This window comes from Amblyraja radiata, chromosome 3, assembly GCF_010909765.2.
Source record: "Amblyraja radiata isolate CabotCenter1 chromosome 3, sAmbRad1.1.pri, whole genome shotgun sequence".
Taxonomy (NCBI): Eukaryota; Metazoa; Chordata; class Chondrichthyes; order Rajiformes; family Rajidae; genus Amblyraja; species Amblyraja radiata.
Window position 1 is genome coordinate 39,668,082 of NC_045958.1, and position 21,482 is coordinate 39,689,563.

At 41.3% G+C, this 21,482-nt stretch overlaps 1 protein-coding gene across 1 annotated transcript in view; it reads left to right on the top strand.

Annotated features, from left to right (window-relative positions):
- Positions 1-21,482, top strand: part of slc28a3 (solute carrier family 28 member 3) — a 213,583-nt gene that overhangs the window by 97,431 nt on the left and 94,670 nt on the right. The window contains exons 8-9 of the mRNA XM_033017663.1: positions 17,713-17,790; positions 17,886-17,966. Of these exons, the coding sequence (XP_032873554.1) occupies positions 17,713-17,790; positions 17,886-17,966 (159 nt within the window). The remainder of the gene's footprint in view (positions 1-17,712; positions 17,791-17,885; positions 17,967-21,482) is intronic.

Consider the following 21,482-nt stretch of genomic DNA (forward strand, 5'->3'; position numbering starts at 1 on the left):
CTGGACTACACGTCTTCCCACCCTGCCCCCTGTAAAGACTCCATCCCCTACTCCCAATTCCTCCGCCTACGCCGCATCTGCTCCCAGGATGAGACGTTCCACACCAGGGCATCGGAAATGTCCTCGTTCTTCAGGGAACGGGGATTCCCCTCCGCCACCATAGATGAGGCTCGCACCAGGGTCTCATCCATACCCCGCAACACTGCTCTCTCTCCCCATCCCCGCACTCGCAACAAGGGCAGAGTTCCCCTAGTCCTCACCTTTCACCCCACCAGCCGACAAATACAACAAATAATCCTCCGCCATTTCCGCCACCTCCAACGTGACCCCACCACTCGCCACATCTTCCCAACTCCCCCTATGTCTGCCTTCCGCAAAGACCGCTCCCTCCGCAACTCCCTTGTCAATTCTTCCCTTCCCTCCCGTACCACCCCCTCCACAGGGAACTTTCCGTTGCAACCGCAAGAAATGCAACACCTGTCCCTTCACCTCCCCCCTCGACTCCATTCAAGGACCCAAGCAGTCGTTCCAGGTGCGACAAAGGTTCACCTGTATCTCCTCCAACCTCATCTACTGCATCCGCTGCTCTAGATGTCAGCTGATTTACATCCGGGAGACTAAGCGGAGGTTGGGCGATCGTTTCGCCGAACACCTCCGCTCAGTCCGCAATAACCTACCTGAACTCCCGGTGGCTCAGCACTTCAACTCCCCCTCCCATTCCCAATCCGACCTCTCTGTCCTGGGTCTCCTCCATTGCCAGAGTGAGCAACACCGGAAATTGGAGGAACAGCACCTCATATTCCGCCTGGGTTGCTTGCGTCCGGATGGCATGAACGTTGAATTCTCCCAGTTTTGCTAGCCCTTGCTGTCTCCTCCCCTTCCTTAACCCTCGAGCTGCCTCCTCCCATCCCCCCGCCCTCGGGCTCCTCCTCCTCTCTTTTTCCTTCCTTCTCCCCCCCACTCCCCATCAGTCTGAAGAAGGATTTCGACCCGAAACGTCGCCTATTTCCTTCGCTCCATAGATGCTGCTGCACCCGCTGAGTTTCTCCAGCATTTTTGTGTACCATGGTAAGATGTGACTGATGGTGGGACCTTGTTTGGAGTTGCGGAAATGTCAGAATGTCATGTTGGATGCACAGGCCGATTGGGTGAAAGGCAAGGACCAGGGGAACTCTATCATTGTTCTGTCTGGGGCGGGAGGGGGAGCAAGAGCAGAACTACGTGACAGAAGCGACACAGGTGAGGGATTAATCTACAAGAGCAGGGGGATTCACATTTACTAAAAAAAGAGAACTTCTCGGATGTCCCAGAGTAGAAAGCTTCATCTTGTGTGCACATGCGGCGAGACAGAGAAATCAAGATTAGGGGATGGCGTATTTGCAAGAGGCGAGGTGGGAAGATGTGTAGTCCAGTAGGAGTCAGTGGTTTTACTGTAGATGTCAGTTGATAGTCTGTCCCCTTTGATGGAGGCAGAGATCAAGAAAAGGGAGGGAGGCATCCAAGATAGTCCATTGAATTCGAGGGCAGGGTGGAAGGTAGTGCCAATGATGTGAAAATATGCTTTATGATGAGCTATTAGCATTATTAAAGGTCAATAATGATTCAAACTATGTAATTACATTTGGTTATATGAAATTAGTGAGTACTGATATCTTCTAGATTATTTGTTTAAAGTCTAGGATCCATTAGGTGATGGTGGATAAGATCCTCTATGTCCAGCTAAGTAGGAAACGTATCGAATTACAAGATACAAGATACATTTATTCGTCACATGTGCCAGATGGCACAGTGAAATGTGATTACCATACAGCCATACAATAAAAATAAAGAACACAACACACGATAGTTTAACATAAAAACTTCCCCATACAGCAGAATCAAAGTTTCCCACTGTGAGGGAAGGCACCAAAGTCAGTCATCTTCCTCTAATGTTCCCCAATGTTCACCCGTGGTCAGGGCCTCCCCGAGCCCTCCGCAATCGCCGCTATGGGCGGCCCGATGTTCAGGCCCGCTCTCCGGTGTGATGTAAATTCCGACGTCGGGGCTGGGGGATATCCACAGCGGCCTGGACATCAGAGTCGGCCACCTCCTACAGTTATTCCAGGAGGAAAGAGGTCCTTCTGCAGTTGTATAGGGCCCTAGTGAGACCACACCTGGAGTATTGTGTGCAGTTTTGGTCCCCAAATTTGAGGAAGGACATTCTTGCGATTGAGGGCGTGCAGCGTAGGTTTACAAGGTTAATTCCCGGGATGGCAGGACTGTCATATGCTAAGAAAATGGAGCAGCTGGGCTTGTACACTCTGGAGTTTAGAAGGATGAGAGAGGATCTTATTGAAACATATAAGATTGTTAAGGGTTTGGACACGCTAGAGGCAGGAAATATGTTTCCGATGTTGGGGGAGTCCAGAACCAGGGGCCACAGTTCAAGAATAAGGGGTAAGCCATTTAGAACGGAGTCGAGGAAACACTTTTTCTCACAGAGAGTTGTGAGACTGTGGAATTCTCTGCCTCAGAGGGTGGTGGAGGTCGGTTCTCTGGATGCTTTCAAGAGAGAGCTGGATAGGGCTCTTAAAGATAGCGGAGTCAGGGGATATGGGGAAAAGACTGATTGGGGATGATCAGCCATGATCACATTGAATGGCGGTGCTGGCTCGAAGGGCTGAATGGCCTACTGCACCAATTGTCTATTGTCTATTGTCTATTGCTTGAAATGGTGTGAAACTGCATTTGAATTTGGTGTGCTTGCGCCCTGCTTGAAATGGTAGGAAACTGCACTTGAATTTGGTGGCTTGCACCCTGCTTGAAGTCGCATGAAACTGCACTTTAATTTGGTGGCCTTGCACCCTGCTTGAAGTGGCATGAAACTGCACTTGAATTTGGTTGTCTTGCACCCTGCTTGAAGTGGCATGACACTGCACTTGAATTTGGTGGCCTTGCACCCTGCTTGAAGTGGCATGACACTGCACTTGAATTTGGTGGCCTTGCACCCTGCTTGAAGTGGCATGAAACTGCACTTGAATTTGGTGGCCTTGCACCCTGCTTTAAGTGGCATGAAAGTGTACTTGAATTTGGTGGCCTTGCACCCTGCTTGAAGTGGCAAGAAAGTGCACATGAATTGGGTGGCCTTGCACCCTGCCTGAAGTGGCAGGAAAGTGCACTTGAATTTGGCGGCCTTGCACCCTGCTTGAAGTGGCAGGAAACTGCGCTTGAATTTGGTGGCCTTGCACCCTGCATGAAATGGTAGGAAAGTGCACTTGAATTTGGTGGCCTTGCATCCTGTTTGAAGTGGTAGGAAACTGCACTTGAATTTGGTGGCCTTGCACCCTGCTAGAAATGGAATTTGAAGGAATGACCGTGAGTCAACTGCCAGCCCACCAGCCGTGAGTGAGTGAGCTGCCAGCACACCAGGCTTGAGTGACTGAGCCGCCAGCCAAATAATCCATTCGGCCCAATATCCATGTCCAGACTAGCCCTCTGGAAACCGGTCCCTTCTGCCCACAACACCCATACTCGCGCTCCAGAAAGCCCCCCCCCCCCCCCCCCCCCCCCCACTCCCACTGGCCACCAATACTGGAATTGGTAGAGAGGTGGAATATTGCGTTGGGGCACCATCCCTCCCATGTGAAGCTGGGATCCAACGGGTCCCACTTAGTCTAGTATTCATATATATGCCCCTTTTGATGAAATGGTTCATGTCAGATGAAATAGGATGTCATTGAATGAGCTTGCAATCTATGAAAATTAATTGTTTATTCTTTGTTTTCTCTTAACTGTAAGTTTATTTATTTTTTCCTATTTCTTACCTATTGAATTGAGTTTAAATAGAGACCTGAATTCTACGATGGCCACGTGGCATACAGGTAGATGTGTTAGATGAGATTGCAGATGCCTTTATCTCAGAACAAAATCGTTTATTTTGAAATTGTAAATTTGGGGAGAGAGATTGGAACAATTGGGAATATTCTTTAGTTGTTTTTTAAAAATAATGATCTATTTTTAAAGGGTCTGCCTTATAGGTAGTTAAAGAGTGATCTCATATCACCCACCACCCGTAGAATTCTGGATTAGTGGAGGGAATGAATAGGACATGAATAGGAATAGTGATAATTTTTCAAAACTCCTTATATTCTGGAGTAGTTCCTGAGGATTGGAGGGTAGCTAATGTAACCCCACTTTTTTAAAAAGGGAGGGAGAGAGAAAACAGGGAATTACAGACCAGTTAGTCTAACATCGGTAGTGGGGAAACTGCTAGAGTCAGTTATTAAAGATGGGATAGCAGCACATTTGGAAAGTGGTGAAATCATTGGACAAAGTCAGCATGGATTTACGAAAGGTAAATCATGTCTGACGAATCTTATAGAATTTTTCGAGGATGTAACTAGTAGAGTGGATAAGGGAGAACCAGTGGATGTGTTATATCTGGACTTTCAGAAGGCTTTCGACAAGGTCCCACATAAGAGATTAGTATACAAACTTTAAAGCACACGGTATTGGGGGTTCGGTATTGATGTGGATAGAGAACTGGCTGGCAAACAGTAAGAGTAGGAGTAAACGGGTCCTTTTCAGAATGGCAGGCAGTGACTAGTGGGGTACCGCAAGGCTTAGTGCTGGGACCCCAGCTATTTACAATATATATTAATGATTTGGACGAGGGAATTGAATGCAACATCTCCAAGTTTGCAGATGACACGAAGCTGGGGGGCAGTGTTAGCTGTGAGGAGGATGCTAGGAGGCTGCAAGGTGACTTGGATAGGCTGGGTGAGTGGGCAAATGCATGGCAGATGCAGTATAATGTGGATAAATGTGAGGTTATCCACTTTGGTGGTAAAAACAGGAATAGACTATTATCTAAATGGTGGCCGATTAGGAAAAGGGGAGATGCAACGTGACCTGGGTGTCATGGTACACCAGTCATTGAAAGTAGGCATGCAGGTGCAGCAGGCAGTGAAGAAAGCAAATGGTATGTTAGCATTCATAGCAAAAGGATTTGAGTATAGGAGCAGGGAGGTTCTACTGCAGTTGTACAGGGTCTTGGTGAAACCACACCTGGAGTATTGCGTACAGTTTTGGTCTCCAAATCTGAGGAAAGACATTCTTGCCATAGAGGGAGTACAGAGAAGGTTCACCAGCCTGATTCCTGGGATGTCAGGACTTTCATATGAAGAAAGACTGGATAGACTCGGCTAGAATTTAGAAGATTGAGGGGGGATCTTATAGAAACTTACAAAATTCTTAAGGGGTTGGACAGGCTAGATGCAGGAAGATTGTTGGGGAAGTTCAGAACAAGGGGTCACAGTTTAAGGATAAAGGGGAAATCCTTTAGGACCGAGATGAGAAAAACATTTTTCCCACAGAGGGTGGTGAATCTCTGGAACTCTCTGCCACAGAAGGTAGTTGAGGCCAGTTCATTGGCTATATTTAAGAGGGAGTTAGATGTGGCCCTTGTGGCTAAAGGGATCAGGGGGTATGGAGAGAAGGCAGGTACTGGATACTGAGTTGGATGATCAGCCATGATCATATTGAATGGCAGTGCAGGCTCGAAGGGCCGAATGGCCTACTCCTGCACCTATTTTCTATGTTTCTATGACACTAAAGAGTGTGGAAGTTAGTTATGACCTACAGGTCCACAACAATTAAGCACAGCAATTAAGCACAACCTTGTCAGTCTTGCATTCACAGGGGTTAAAAGGCAGAAGCCACTGACAGTTGAACACAGACACAGTCCATACTACTGGGATCGGACAAAATTGGGACTATGTTGGAGGGGACTGTACCAGGTGCTACTACGACACCAAACACCGTGAAGATTGAAGATTATCTCCGTTGGAGACATCTGATACGATTGACTATAAATGGAGGAGAACCAAGAAAGGACAATGGGGCTATTGACCGTTCTTTTTATCCTGAGGTTGGCCCAGGTGGACTGGACTTGGGGAAACACCTCTGCACCAAGATGTCCTGAATAAGGCTGACAACTGTCCTTATGTTCATAACACTGACCAAGATTCATTTCACTTGCACTTATGTGAAATAAAATTTGATTGATTGATTGATTGATTGATTGATTGATTGATTGATTGATTGATTGATTGATTGATTGATTGATTGATTGATTGATTGATTGATTGATTGATTGATTGATTGATTGATTGATTGATTGATTGATTGATTGATTGATTGATTGATTGATTGATTGATTGATTGATGATGGATCCATTACCACAGGTTCTTGAACTAACTAGAAAAAGGTGGCAGCTTATCCCGGAGCTACAGACCGAGCTGAAACAGATGAGAAATGTGCTCAGCAATGCCCTGTCTGAAAATGACCATCTTGCTTCTATCATACAGCAGCTGAAGGAGAGCAGTCAGGTTGTGGAGTTGAAAAGCTTTGATTTTGGAGTGCAACTCCATTACAGAACTGGATTGAGGTAAATCCCAGCCGGGATCAAAGTGAGGAGCTGAGTTGGGATGGATCAGACAGCCAGTTGGCATTGGAAGGAAGAAGAATGCTGGTTTCACATCATGATGGACAACTTGGGGGAAAGAACGATTCAATTTGTGAAAAGAAACTACATTTGTGATGAATGTGAACAGCGGAAACAACTGTCAGTTCACCAAATGCACCATAATTGATCAGAACCTTTGCAGTGTGAAGTTTGTGGTTTCCAGTGCAGGCAGAGCGCATCCTTGAAATACCATATGACCAAGCGCAAAGCAGAAGCTGAACTTGAATTTGCTTGTGATTAATGTGAGTAGCGGTTCAAGAAGGCTCACAATTTGAATGTTCATATGTCCATAGTTCATCCCTTGACCCAGAATGTAGATAAAAAACAAACCTATTGAAATTGAATCGTCAGCTTAGTATAGAAACATTAATTAAGCAGGAACCCAGTTAATAGTTATTCAACAGCCAAATGATGAGTCTAAAGAATCGTGCACCCTTTTTCAATGTCAGCAAGACACAAAGGATTAACATGAATAAATGCAATGAAATAGGTAGAGCAAATGAAAGGTTAGTGTGGAGAATATAGTTCTGAGCATTATGGCACACCAGTTCCAGAGACAAAGTCCAATGTCTGCAATGAGGTGATTCAGGCAGAATCCTAACAATTGGAAGAACTGTTCAGAACTCTGATAACAGAGGGCCACAGTTACATCTTGGACATGCATTCAAGTCGCAGTGTTGTTTTGAATGAGGGACAGTGCCCACCCAGTAGAAATAGGGACTCAATGGAGGAAGTTCTGGATGGTTCAATAACCCTTTCACCTCGGAATGGAACAGTGACTGAAAATGATGAGGGTGATAATGTTACAAAGCATCAACCTGTCCCAGTGTTAGCAGACTTTTAGCCTTGTACATGGAACCACTTTGCGGTCAGTGGATGTGGACAACTCGGAATCCCCATTGAAGAAGGATATGTTCTTGTGCTCAGATCCTGAATACACAGAATGCTCTTGGGAAAAAGTTCAGGTACAAGATGCAACTCAACCATTAAATGTGAAAAAAACCCCAGTTAACTGCAATGAAGCATCTTGTTCTATAAGAAATTATGTTATGGATGGATTGGAGTCCAGTGATCTTTCTGAAAGGTATTAATCAAGTGAAGATGACAGAGAAATAAAAGTTAAGAATGGCTCTTCAGATGAGTCTTTTCAACCATATTGGAAGAAAGAGAGTAAGTTACTAGATAAGAAGTGCAATATTAAGGATGTGAAGAAACAATCTGGACAAAAACGTGGCGGAAACCAAAGTCAAACTTGGAAAGGAAAGATTTCCCCACCATGTATCGATATCAGTATAAGGGTTGCTGTGCTGTTTACAGAGGAGTTGATGTACTTAAGAAACATATAAAAGAGCAGCATGAAGAGGTGCATGAAAGACCTTGTCCCCACCCAGGATGTAACAAGCTTTCAAGAGAGAGCTAGATAGGGCTCTTAAAAATAGCGGAGTCAGGGGATATGGGGAGAAGTCAGGAACGGGGTACTGATTGGGGATGATCAGCCATGATCACATTGAATGACGGTGCTGGCTCGAATGGCCAAATGGCCTGCTCCTGCACCTATTGTTTATTGTCTATTGTGTTTCTGATTGATCGCTACCTGCAGCGCCATGTAAAGCTGATCGATACAGAAAAAAGGACATCTTTACAGATCAGGAGGAAGTGCAAAGCCTTTGGTCACAACTTCGGAAAGACAAACCATATTTGATCAACAATCTTGAAGCATTTTGAGCTCTATCGTATGACCAAGGTTCTAGAAAGAGAGAAGCTGAACATTTGGAAACAAATGGATCTCTTGAAAGAGATTATGCCTAACCCTATCCAGGAAGACAATGACTCAGACCTGGTGGGTAATCACTGTGATGACAATCAGGACATTGATGAGAAGGACAATTGCCGTTTTGTTCCCAACCCTGACCAGATCGGTGCCAATGGTGACAGCAGAGGATACGCCTGCAAGGACGACTTTGACAACAACATCCCAGATATCTCTGACATGTGCCCCGAGAACAGCGCCATCAGTGTGACTGACCTGAGGAAGTTCCAAAGCAGACGATGCAGATCGTTCCTAACTGGGTAGTGCACACCAAGGGCAGGGAGTTACTGCAGACCACCAACTCTGACCCTGGCCTTGCTGACGGATTTGAGGAGTTCAACGCCATCAACTTCAGTGGCACCTTCTACATCACCACAGACTGCAATCTACGCTGGCTTTGTCTTTGGCTTCCAGTCCAGCAGCCGCTTCTATGTGGTGATGTGGAAGCAGGCCAACCAAACCTACTGGGAGGAGAAGCTGTCCAAACCCACGGATACGCTAGCGTCTAGATCAAGGTGATGAACCCCACCACAGGACGGGGGGGGGGGAGGGGAGCACCTCACCTGTGCCACGATCTACAAAGAGACTGGCAACACTCTCAGACAGGTGCAAACTTTATGGCTCAACCCCAATATCGGCTGAAAGGATTACACCACCTACACCTGATCCGTGGCACCGGATCCATTGACCCTAAACAAGCTTCATCAGGATGGTTATTGACAACTGAGTGAGAACTGGTTGCGATACCATTGGTTTGATGGACTTTGGGGTACTATTGAACTGGTAGTCATACCATTGGTTTGGTGTACTTTGGGGTACTGTGATACATTATGGCTTTATCATTCTGCTAATCAGTGTTCTAATACTTGTGACCATTGTGTATACCTACCGAGGACAGTGAATGTTATATTTGATAAAAAGGATAGAATGAAAGAGCTAATAGTCAAATCTAATAGTCAAATCTAAAATTGAGTCGTTCTTCTACAAAAGCATGATCTAGTAGAACAAAAGAATGGCTCAGTGCCAAGTCTGAATGACTTTGTAAATTATATGGAACACAATAAGGAGGACAGGTTGTCTTTTCAATAAAGACATTAAGATGGCAGCCTGCGTAATAACATGTGCTTCTTTTCAAGGCCATAAATAAGCCAAGATTGAAAAATATAGCTGACACTCCAGAGATAAGTAATAACTTGTTATTGGATGAGCTAGATTTGGACCCAGCTTTTCTTATATTCTGAAAGGTTGCAGAATCTTTCAGTCATGCCATATTCAGATGTGGTAGGAGTGCTTTACTGATAAGAAATATGTATATTTGTGCTAATTCTCCTTTTTTTCTGTGAGTGGAGCCCGAGAAGCACTGAGCAACGTTTGTGCTCATTGTAGATCTTTGCAACTCCTGTCTGACAAATCAATTAAACATTGCCATGGGTTACCTTTAACAGTTTTTGTTGCTACCTGCTTTTTAAGAAACAAACTTTGACAGTAGCATGGGTCTAATAAAGACTGGTAGTTCTGAAAGTTCCTTTAATAGAACGATGATTGACGGGAAACATTCAGTTTCAGAACTAATGAATAACAAATAGATAGATAATAAAAACAATTATAAAAGGTATAAAACTTTTTTTTTGTTGTTTTTTTTAAAAAATTTTATTTTTATTAGAAGTACAGTAAATTACAGTAATACACATCACATATATCTTATTACATTTGTTGTACCACTTTGTTTTTCGAGCTTTAAAAAAGGTAGAAATAAAAGAAGTAAGGAAAGTGAGCAAGAATCGTGAAGGTGCAGGAAAGTGTTGGGAAAAGAAAGCTCCTTAGGGAAGAAGTTAGAGAAGGAAGTAAAGAAAGGAAATAAGACCCTAGAAAGAAAAGAAAAAAAAAGGAAAAACAATCGCTCTATTGTAACACAAAACTCCGCAAAAAAGGATATTACCAACCGTGTTTTTTAAAATTTATTTTATACCCCCCGTTACCAGATCCTGGTACCATTTATATTCTAAATTACTATTGCACCTTATGCTTGTAATAGTTCCATAAATGTAGACCACGTCTTTTGGAAGTGGTCTGCTTTGCCTGCTAGGAGGAGTCTCATCTCTTCCAAGTGTAGTGTTTCAAACACAAGTGTAGTGTTGCCTGGGTTTCAACAACTAAGTTACAGAGATAGGTTGAATAAGTGAGGTCTTTATTCTCTGGAGCGCAGAAGGTTAAGGGGGGACTTGATAGAGGTCTTTAAAATGATGAGAGGGATAGACAGAGGTGATGTGATCAAGCTTTTCCCTTTGAGAATAGGGAAGATTCAAACTAGAGGACATGACTTCAGAATTAAGGGACAGAAGTTTAGGGGTAACATGAGGGGGAACTTCTTTACTCAGAGAGTGGTAGCGGTGTGGAATGAGCTTCCAGTGGAATTGGTGGCGGCAGGTTCGTTGGCATCATTTAAAAATAAATTGGATAGGCATATGGATGAGAAGGGAATGGAGGGTTATGGTATGAGTGCAGGCAGGTGGGACTAAGGGAAAAAAGTTGTTCGGCACGGACTTGTAGGGCCGAGATGGCCTGTTTCCGTGCTGTAATTGTTATATGGTTATATGGTTAACATGTTTGAAATCCACATTTTTATTGTTGGTATTGGAGCATTTTTCCAAAATTTGAGTATAAACTTTTTTCCCATTATTAGCCCGTAATTAAGTAAGTTCTTTTGAAACACGTTTAATTCGGGGTTACCTTCCGATATTCCAAAAATGATCCATTCTGCTTTTGGTACAAGTTTTATTTTAAATAATTTTGTGAAGATTTCAAATATTTCGTTCCAGAATTTTGGGATTTTTATACAAAAAACAAAAGAGTGCGCTATGGTAGCTTCTTGTGACTGACATTTATCACAAATGGGTGAGACATTGGGGAAAAGTTTATTTATTTTAGTTTTTGAATAATATAGTCTATGTAATGTTTTATATTGAATTAGAGTATGCCGTACGTTGATCGAGCATTTATGCACATATAGTAAGTGTTTATCCCAGCTCTCTTTTGAAATTTTTATAGCTAGTTCTTGTTCCCAGTCTCTTCTAATACCATCGGTTGTAGGTATTTCTATATTTAAAATAATGTTGTATAAGTATGATATTAGATTTGCTGATTCAGCCTTTGTCTTCATGGCTTCATCCAATAAGTCTGGGGGCATGTTATGATAGTCTTTTGTGTATTTTTTCAGATAGTCACGGATTTGAAGATATTTAAAATATTGATTATTTTTCAAATTATATTTCAGTTGTAATTGTTGAAATGATAATAATTTTCCTAATTCATACAAGTCTCCGAGCGTTTTGATTCCCATTCTTTCCCATTGTGTAAATGATTTATCTATAATTGAAGGTTTAAACGACGGATTATTGACTACTGGCATTAAAAGAGATAGATTTCTTAATTTTAGATTCTGTTTTATTTGTTTCCAAGTTCTAATTGTGCTATGTATCATTGGATTTTTATTATAATTTTTGTTATTCAGTTTCATTGGTGAGAGGAGTCGCTCCTGTATTACACGGAGAGCAGTCCTCTCTCTCCATTACAATCCAGTCCACCTGCTGGGCAGAGTTGTCCAGCAGGTGAATCATATTTTTAATATTTACTGCCCAATTATAGTACATAAAGTTAGGGGGCGCTAGACCACCCATCTCTTTTGGTTTACTAAGGTGTGCTCTTTGTATTCTGTGGGATTTATAATCCCATATAAAATTTGTAATGTCTGAGTCTAGTTTTTTGAAAAACATTTTTGGAAGATATATTGGAATTGATTGAAATAAATAGAGGATTTGTGGTAAAAAGATCATTTTTATAGCATTTATTCGACCTATTAAAGACATCGGGAGCGTTTTCCAGAATTTGATTAGATTATTTAGTTTCTTAAGTAAGGGGCTATAATTGGCGTTAAACATAGCGTGATAGTTTCTTGTGATTTCAATTCCTAAATATTTAAATTTTTCTGTGGCTATTTTAAAGGGGAATTTCAAGAGATGTGTTGAGTCTTTCGGTTTTATCGACATAATTTCACTTTTGTTCCAGTTTATTCTGTATCCTGAGAAAGATCCAAAGTCCTCAATTAGATTTAATATGTTTGGTGTACTGATTTGGGGTTTTGTGATATACAGTAATGCATCGTCTGCGTATAAGGATATTTTGTTATTTGAATATTTTGTATTATAACCGTAAATATCCGGGTGTGTTTTAATTTTTTCAGCAAAAGGTTCAATTACCAGAGCGAATAACAGCGGTGATAATGAACATCCTTGTCTATTGCTCCTTGTTAATTGGAATTTCGTAGATAGTATATTATTAGTTAATATTCTAGCCGTGGGTTTGTTATATAATAATTTTATCCATGCGATGAAGTTCTCTCCCATTTGAAATTTTTGCAATACTTTAATCATATAATCCCATACTACTTGATCAAACGCTTTTTCTGCATCCTATGAAATGATAGATAACTCTTGTTCTTGAGGTTTGTGAGAGTGCATTATGTTAAGCAGACGTCTCAGGTTATTAAATGAATGTCTCTTAGGTATAAATCCCGTTTGATCCTCATTTATTAATTTACTAACATATTGACTTAGTCTGCTAGCTAGTGTTTTCGCTAATATTTTTTGATTCTGTATTTAACAAAGCAATAGCTCTATATGAGCCTGGTTCTTCTATATCTTTATCTTTTTTAAGTATTAATGGGATCGTTGATTCTGCTAGTGTTTCAGGTAAGATTTGTTCTTTAAAAGCGTATGTATACATTTTCTGTAGACGTGGTGTAACTATGTCGTAAAAACATTTATAAAATTCATTACTGAATCCGTCTGGTCCTGGTGTTTTTCCATTCTTAAGTGTGTTTATTGTGTCTTCTATTTCCTTAGATGTAATTTGTGCTCCCAGTTCCTCTTGTTCCTTCCGTTCTAGTTTTGGAAGGTTACAATTGTCCAAAAATTCTGAAACTTTATTATTGTCTATTAGCGTTTTTGATGTGTATAAATTCTTGTAAAATTGAGCAAATCTTTTATTGATATCATTAGGTAGTGTTAATAATTCCCCTCTATCTGATTTAATCTTTAAAATTGCATGATATTTTTCCCGTTTTTTCAGTTGGCGTGCCAAAAGTTTATGGGGTTTATCCCCAAATTCGAAATGTTCTTGTTTTGTAATTTGGAATAATCTTATAACCTTCTCTGATAATAATTTATTTAGCTTAAATTTCAGTATTAAAATTTTATTATGTTTATCCATAGTTGGATCTGTAGCATTATCTATATCTAGTTGTCTGATTTGTTCTTCTAATTGTCTTTGTTCATTCTTATTCTTTTTGTTTTGAAAAGCTTGATACGAGATAATGACTCCTCTAATAAATGCTTTGAAGGATTCCCATAATAAAGTGGGCGATATATCTGGTGTATCGTTTGTCTCAAAAAATAGGTCCATCTGTTTTTTTAGATATATACTCCCTTGTGGGTCTTTCAGAATTTGCGAGTTAAACCTCCAGAACGATTTGTTCGTAGACATTCCTTCTAATTTTAGAACGAAAGTTAGCGGGGAGTGATCTGAAATCGTATTGGTGTGATATTTAGGGTTCATAGTATAAGGGATTAGTTTTGTATCCACTAGGAAGTAGTCTATACGTGAGTATGTTTTGTGTACCATTGAATAAAACAAGTATTCCCTTCCAGTTGGATTCGCGATCCTCCAGACGTCTGCTATATTTGTATTTTTTATATATGTATTTAAGAGTTCACTAGTTTTAGATTTCATATTACCTCTGTTTTTGCATCGATTTATCTAAGTACGGATCTAAAACACAGTTGAAGTCTCCTCCAATTATAACATTTTGGTATTAAATTCTGCGATTGTATTCAGGATTTTATTAAAAAATTGAGGATTTTCAAAATTGGGCGCATATATGTTTACCAAAGTGATTGGCGTAGCATGGATCTCTCCTGTAACTATACGATATCTCCCTTATCTGATATAATGTTCTTTGATTTGAATGGTATTCCTTTGCGAATAATGATTGCGGTGCCTCTGGATTTCGAAGTATATGAGGAGTGAAATGTTTGGCCTATCCAATTCGCCCTCAATCTCATCTGATCTTGATGTTTAAGGTGCGTTTCTTGTAGAAAAGTAATGTCCGTGTTATATGATTTCAACTGAGCTAATATTTTGCCCCTTTTAATTGGTTCATTAATACCCCTTATATTCCAGCTACACAGTGTGATTCCTCCCATTTTCTTTTGTTTATCATCTTGCATTTTCTCTGATTTTAATACCCTTATTTATTACGGTGCATCCATACCTCAGGACTCTGGATATTTGGGGGGCATTTATATTACTAACTTCCTTGGTAGATCCCTTTTGCGATTTTCCTTGAAAAAAAAACATATAGTAGTGACATATTGTGATTTAAAAAAAAAATTTGATCAAATAAAATTACAGTGTCTAAAGTACTTGACACTGTAGTGCGTGTCCCACGCGCCTGTGGGATTCGACATCTATTCGACTTCCGAAGTTGATGTTGTACAATTAGCTCCGCTCCTTTTATTACTCTAAACCTAGGAGGACGGTACCATTTCAAAATCAATTATATTTCACCCAATTACACTATATATATATATATATATATATATATATATATATATATATATATATATATATATATATATATATATATATATATATATATATATATATATATATATATATATATATATATATATATATATATATATATATATATAGTTTGAATGAAATATATATATATATATATTTCATTCAAACTTATCAAATCTGTGTTCAGCTACTGTGAAATGTATTTAACAATTTCATCTACTAATTATTTATAATTAGTTATACCTTTGATAATAGTAAGCTGTTAGCTGTAAGGGTTAACCAGAAACAGGCTCCTGGAATTATGCCAGATGCCTGAGTCTCCTCCCTTCCCCACATGAACTGCATAACACTTAAACATTCAGTATTATCTACTTTAATTCTAAAATTTGTTATCTCTATATACGAGCTAGTCAGTCTTTTTAGCACATTATTACATTTTGCCCATTATATAGTTCAGGTTAGTTTCCATTTATATTTCTATATTAGTATTGTTAATTATTGTTAATTCTCTATATTTTGTAAAGCTGTTTTAAGATCTTAAACCGCCATTTGTCCTTGTGATGTTTTCCACATTAGGCTCTGCTGTTCGTCTCTGCATTGCTTATCAGTCTTTCCTTCATTTTGAACAAACAATATCCTTGAGTTGAATTCCAAAGCGTCCAAAGGAGATAAGGTGTCTAGACCAGCGCACGTAGAAATGCTCTTCCATTTTAAACTTTTAGAGAATGGTGTTTCTTCCCTTATCTTCAGGTGTTCTCTGTGAAGTAATAAAAGGAAAGAAATTGTCCATATCGTCCCGCTGCCTTGAATAATCTTCTGTTTCTCCCACAATCTCTTGGGCATATTTATAAGATGCGTCCGAATTAGTGAAAGTTTTCTCTTTTCCCTTGAAAGTAATGCGCATCCTGGCCGGATAAAAAACGCCACATCTGACATCTTTAACTCCATGGAGAATTTGTCTTGTCTGTGAGAACTTTCTTCTCTTTTGCACGATCTCATAGGGATAATCCTGGAGGAGTTTGATAGAGTCGTTTCCAAACGTCATCTTCACTCCGTATTTGATTTTTTTCATCAAGTGCTGAAATGCTGAAATGTGCTGAAATGTCCCGAAGTTTGACTATGATCTGTCATGGGTGGGCTGGATCTGCTTGTGATCTTGGCTTAAATCTAGGTATTCGATGTGCCACTTCAATTTCCGGTTCCACAGGTAAATTGAGTACATGTTTGATTAAGTTGGCAGTGAACTCACGGGCGTTGTTTCCCTCTGCCCCTTCTGTTACTCCCAGTATTCGTAAATTTTGGCGTCGTGAGCGAGCTTCGAGATCAAGACATTTATCTGAGACTTTCACCAGTTGACTCTTGAGGCTGTCTAGTTCTAGCTTCATTCCCTGCATATCTTCAGCCATTTGATCAACAATTGTTTCCATGTCTTTCATTTCAGTTACATGTGAAGAAACAATTACATGCACAGCCTCAAACTTCTTCTTAGATTCTTCTTCCCCTTTATTAATTCTCCCCATTAGCTCTTCATGCACATCCTCAATTCGTTTTTGTATAATGCCAATGCAGTCAATAACTTTTTGATTACCAGCATTGATGTTCGACATATTTTCCATCAATTTAACATTAATATTTTCCATCATTTTTGAGTTTCCAGCCTCAATACCCTTTCTCAGTTCTCTTACCGAGTTCATTATCTCCTCCATTTCATTTTTCTCCTTAGTAGCCATCTCAGTCTTGGCCCTTGTAGCCATTCCAGAATCCACTTCAGAGGTCTGTTCTTCAGTTTTCTGGGTTTTCAGCAGTTTTGAGATTGTTCTCTGAGGCCTCTGAGCTGAAGACGGTTTTTTCATTTAAAATCCTTTATCCTCCGTTTAAATCACAGCGCTTACTGATGACGTCATCAGCGCGACGTCCCGGGGCTCCGGTGAGTTTTTTGAATTGGTCCCGACCTTCAGACCTGATTTTAACGCGAAAAATCACGATTTTACAGCATCGGAGCTAAAAGTTGCGACTGCTAGTCCAGCATGGCGCCACCGGAAGTCCGTATAAAACTGTTTTAAGCGGTGCTTCATGTAAAATATAATCTTTGGTGCCATTTTTGTTTGGAAAATACACTTTTTGATTTACATTGTGGTCATGCACTTTTTTAGGCGACTAGGCTGTCGCCACATGGTCGTCGGGGTGTAGCCTGTATGGTCGTGAGTAGTCTCCTCAGTCGCCCAAAGAGTCGTAGCGTCTTTCTGGTCGCCGCTAGATTTTCAACATTTTGAAAAATTGGGTTTGACGCCAATGAGCGTAGCTTGACTTCTGACGTAGGTGCTGTCATAGTTGTCGCCAGGTTAATGTAGGTTGTCGCCAGGTTAACGTAGGTTGTCGCCAGGTTAACGTAGGTTGTCACCGGTGCTGACTTCGTATTTTTTGGTTGTTAAAGTAATGATTTTATCTCAAATTTTGTGTCGAAAGGGGGACCAGTCGCCGGTTTTTCGGCGACCTGCTACGACTATAACAGTCGCCGGACGTCGCCTAAAAATAGCCTTAAAGGCCCTGTCCCACAGGGGCTTTTTTAGGTGACTGCCGGCAACTGTCATAGTCGTAGCAGGTCGCCGAAAAACCGGCGACTAGACATCCCCACGACAATGTTTACGACAAGCTACAACAACCTAACACTTAAAAAATTATAATTAAATTATAATGAAACTTGATGATATTCATTTGACCAATCATTTATTCAATTTCTTTATTACATTACAGATTTTTCTGAATTACGTAGAAGCTGGTTCTAAATTTTTATTTGGTGAGACATATACAGACCACTTTTTTGCTTTTAAGGTTAGTTTAAAAAGCATTTTCTATGTATACAATGTCAAATGGGAACTAATAATGATACAATTCAAATGCAGTATTCTGATTTCCTTTATCATTAGGTTCTGCCATTAGTGATTTATTTCAGTGCAGTAATTTCCATTTTATATCACCTTGGATTTGTCCAGTGGCTCATTATGAAGGTACACATTTTGATTATTTTAAACTCTAATTGTTTTCCCTCTGTTGGTCACTAAAACCCTTAACACTAGCCATGGACTAGTCAGTTAATATTGTAGGTAATTCCAGTCTGGAAGATATTTTCAAAAGTTTACCTGCCTGCAGCACCCAAATCGCTCCAGCTTTAATGCAAATATAGTGGACTTTTCAGAATAAAATCACTTATTTTCCAGTTGTTTGTACTTTTTCTTAGATTTGGGCTCATAGTTTAGTAATGAAATTTTTGGGACAGTGGCTAAAGCAGTTCATAAAATGTCTGCTTCATGAAAAGAAAGGTTCATTACATCCCTCTCATATCTTTTGCAAAACTGCCTAATTCCACTGGTTGCTTTAGATGTAAGCATAGGATGCCTGGAATTCTTAATTGACTTAAGCTATTTTCCACCATTGATCCAATAGTTTTTATATAGTGACTTGATAGAAGTAGGTGCCTAGAACTAGAGGACATAGATTGGTAAAATATTTAAAGGGATATAAATAATTTTTTCACAGAGGGTGGTTGAGATTGGAAACAATGTGAGTGAGTGGGTGGTGAAGAGAGGTTGTTTCACAACATTTAAGAAATAAGTGAGTAAGTAAGTTTATTGGCCAAGTATTCACATACAAGGAATTTGCCTTGGTGCTCCGCCCACAAGTAACAACATGACATATAGTGACAGTTACGAATGACTCAGAAATCACAAAACATTAATAATAATAAAACATTAATGATAAAGCACCATTGATCAAGCATGTGAACCAACAAAATACCAGATCAAAGGGAGGCTACAGATTTGTAGCTGTTGAGTAGAGCAACAACTCGTGGATAAAAACTGTTTTTATATCTGGCTGTGGCAGCTTTGACATCCGGAGTCTCCTTCCAGATGGAAGTGATTTAAAGAGTTTGTGGCCAAGGTGAGAGGGGTCAGAGATGATCTTGCCTGCTCACTTCCTGGCCCTTGCAGTGTACAGTTCATCAATGGAGGGAAGGTTGTAGCCAATAATCTTCTCTGCTGATCGGACGATTCGCTGCAGCCTCCAGTTGTCGTGCTTGGTGGCTGAGCCAAACCAGACCATGATGGAGAAGGTGAGAACAGACTCTACGATGGCTGTGTAGAATTGGACCATCATTGCCTGTGGAAGATTGTGCTTGCTCAGCTGCCGCAGGAAGTACATCCTCTGTTGTGCCTTTTTGATTGTGGAGTCGATGGTAGCCCCCCACTTAAGGTTCTTGGAGATGATGGTTCCCAGGAACTTAAAAGACTCCACAGATGTGATTGTGGTGTTGTTGATGGTGAGTGGGAAGAGGGGAGGGGGTGGTCTCCTAAAGTCTACAATCAATTCCACTGTCTTAAGAACATTGAGCTCTAGGTTGTTGCTGCGGCACCAGGGTGCCAGCTGTGACACTTCCTGTCTGTAGGCAGATTCCTCCCCATCCTGGATCAGTCCAATCAGGGTTGTGTCGTCCGCAAACTTGAGAAGCTTGACAGAGGTGTCTGTGGAGGTGCAGTTGTTGGTGTAAAGAGAGTAGAGGAGTGGAGAGGAGAGAATATGCAGCCTTGCGGTGCTCCTATGCTGAGTGTTTGCGGGTCCGAGATGTGCTTTCCCAGCCTCACATGCTGCTTCCTGTCTGTCAGGAAGTTGGTGATCCACTGACAAAGGGGTTCAGGCACAGTCAACTCGGAAAGTTTGGAGTGTAGTAGCTCTGGCACAATGATGTTGAATGCAGAGCTAAAATCAACAAACAGGATTCTCGCATAGGTCCCCCTGGTGGTCTAGGTGCTGCAGAATGAAGTGCAGGCCCAGGTTGACTGCATCATCCACAGATCTATTGGCTCGATATGCAAACTGAAGAGGGTCCATCAGGGAGATTGTGATATTTTTCAGCACAAGCCTTTATAATGTCTTCATGACTACAGAGGTGAGTGCCACAGCCCTGTAGTCATTAAGACAAGCAATCCTTGCCTTTTTGGGTACAGGGACAATAGTGGAGACTTTGAAGCAGGCAGGGACAGTACATGTTTGCAGGGATTGGTTAAAAATGTCTGTATATGCCAGCTGTTTGGCACAGAGCTTGAGAGTAGAGGGGGAAACATTGTCAGGTCCTGGAGATTTCCGGCTCTTTTGTCCTCTGAAAAGCCTCTCCACCTCCTCTATTTTTATTGTTGATATTGGATGTTATGTTGTGCTGCACAGAGGGTGTGGATGATTGGGTGTGAAGTGGTGGTTGGAGGGGGGTGGGTGCAGAAAGTCACAGTCTTTGCAGACTGAGGTCAGGCTGTGAGTGGGTGTGAAGTGTTGGTTGGGGTGGGAAATGGTCCAGTCTTTTCGGTCTTGCCTTAAGTAGGTGTGAAGTGGGGAATGGGAAGGAGAGGATGCAGGGTTCATTCTTTGTAGAGTGGGGTCTGGCTGTGCTGGTTGGGGAGGGGGTACCAGGGTTACATTTCTGATTTTCAAACCTGCAGTAAAACTCATTCAGGTCGTTGGTCAGCTGACGATTGTCCAAAGAACGGGGGGCTTTCCTCTTGTAGCTGGTAATTTGTTGCAAGGGCTTCCAAACTGAAGAAGAGTCACTAGCTGAGAACTTGCTCCTCAACTTCTCAGAGTACCTTTCTTTGGCAGCTCTGAATGGGCTGAAACACTTGTTTTTTTGTGTTGTATGACTTTATGATATGCTGAAAGAGCTGAGGGTTTTCAGCTCCATTAAATGAAATTGAGGACTTAAGGGCAAGATTACTTTACTTAAGGGACATGAGGGAATGCTGTGCAAATCTTTTACAGAGATGTGGCTTACTTCGGGATTCCAGACGTTGTGCTCCAGGGTGAATGCTTCTTGATCCATTGGTTGGACTGGATGCCATCATCAGGCAAAGGAAGAAGCTTCTGTCTCATTGTATACTCTTTGTGGTGGTTCAGACATGGCGGTCTTATCCACTTGTATCCTAAATATCTCCTGCAGGATCAAACGCTCTTGACCACTGCTATTTCACCATCAGAGGAGCCTATCACTCCATATCACACCCGAGCTTTGGAAAATTGGACCACCTGGCATCGGCTAAAAGTGCAGCTTCGGAGAAAAGGATTGCACAAAGTTGCACAAAGGACTCATAAGGAAATATGTGAACGAGTGTGTTCCTACAAAGACCATTCAGCTGTTCCCTCATTAGAAGCCATGGATGCACCAGAACATCTGCAATCTACTAACTATCCACAGGTGTATAGTAGAGAGGAAATTGACAGGTTGCATCGTGGCCTGGTTCGGCAACTCAAATGCCCAGAAACAAAGAAGAATGCAAAAAACAATGAACACTGTTCAGTCCATCACTGGTACTGACCTCCCCACCATCGAAGGGATCTATAAGAGTCGGTACATTAAGAAGGCAGCCAGCATCATCAGAGACCCACGCACCCTGGCCATGCTCTGTTTCACTCCTGCCATCAGGAAGAAGGTATAATGGGCCTGTCCCACTTAGGCGAGTTTATCGGCGACTGCCGGCGAC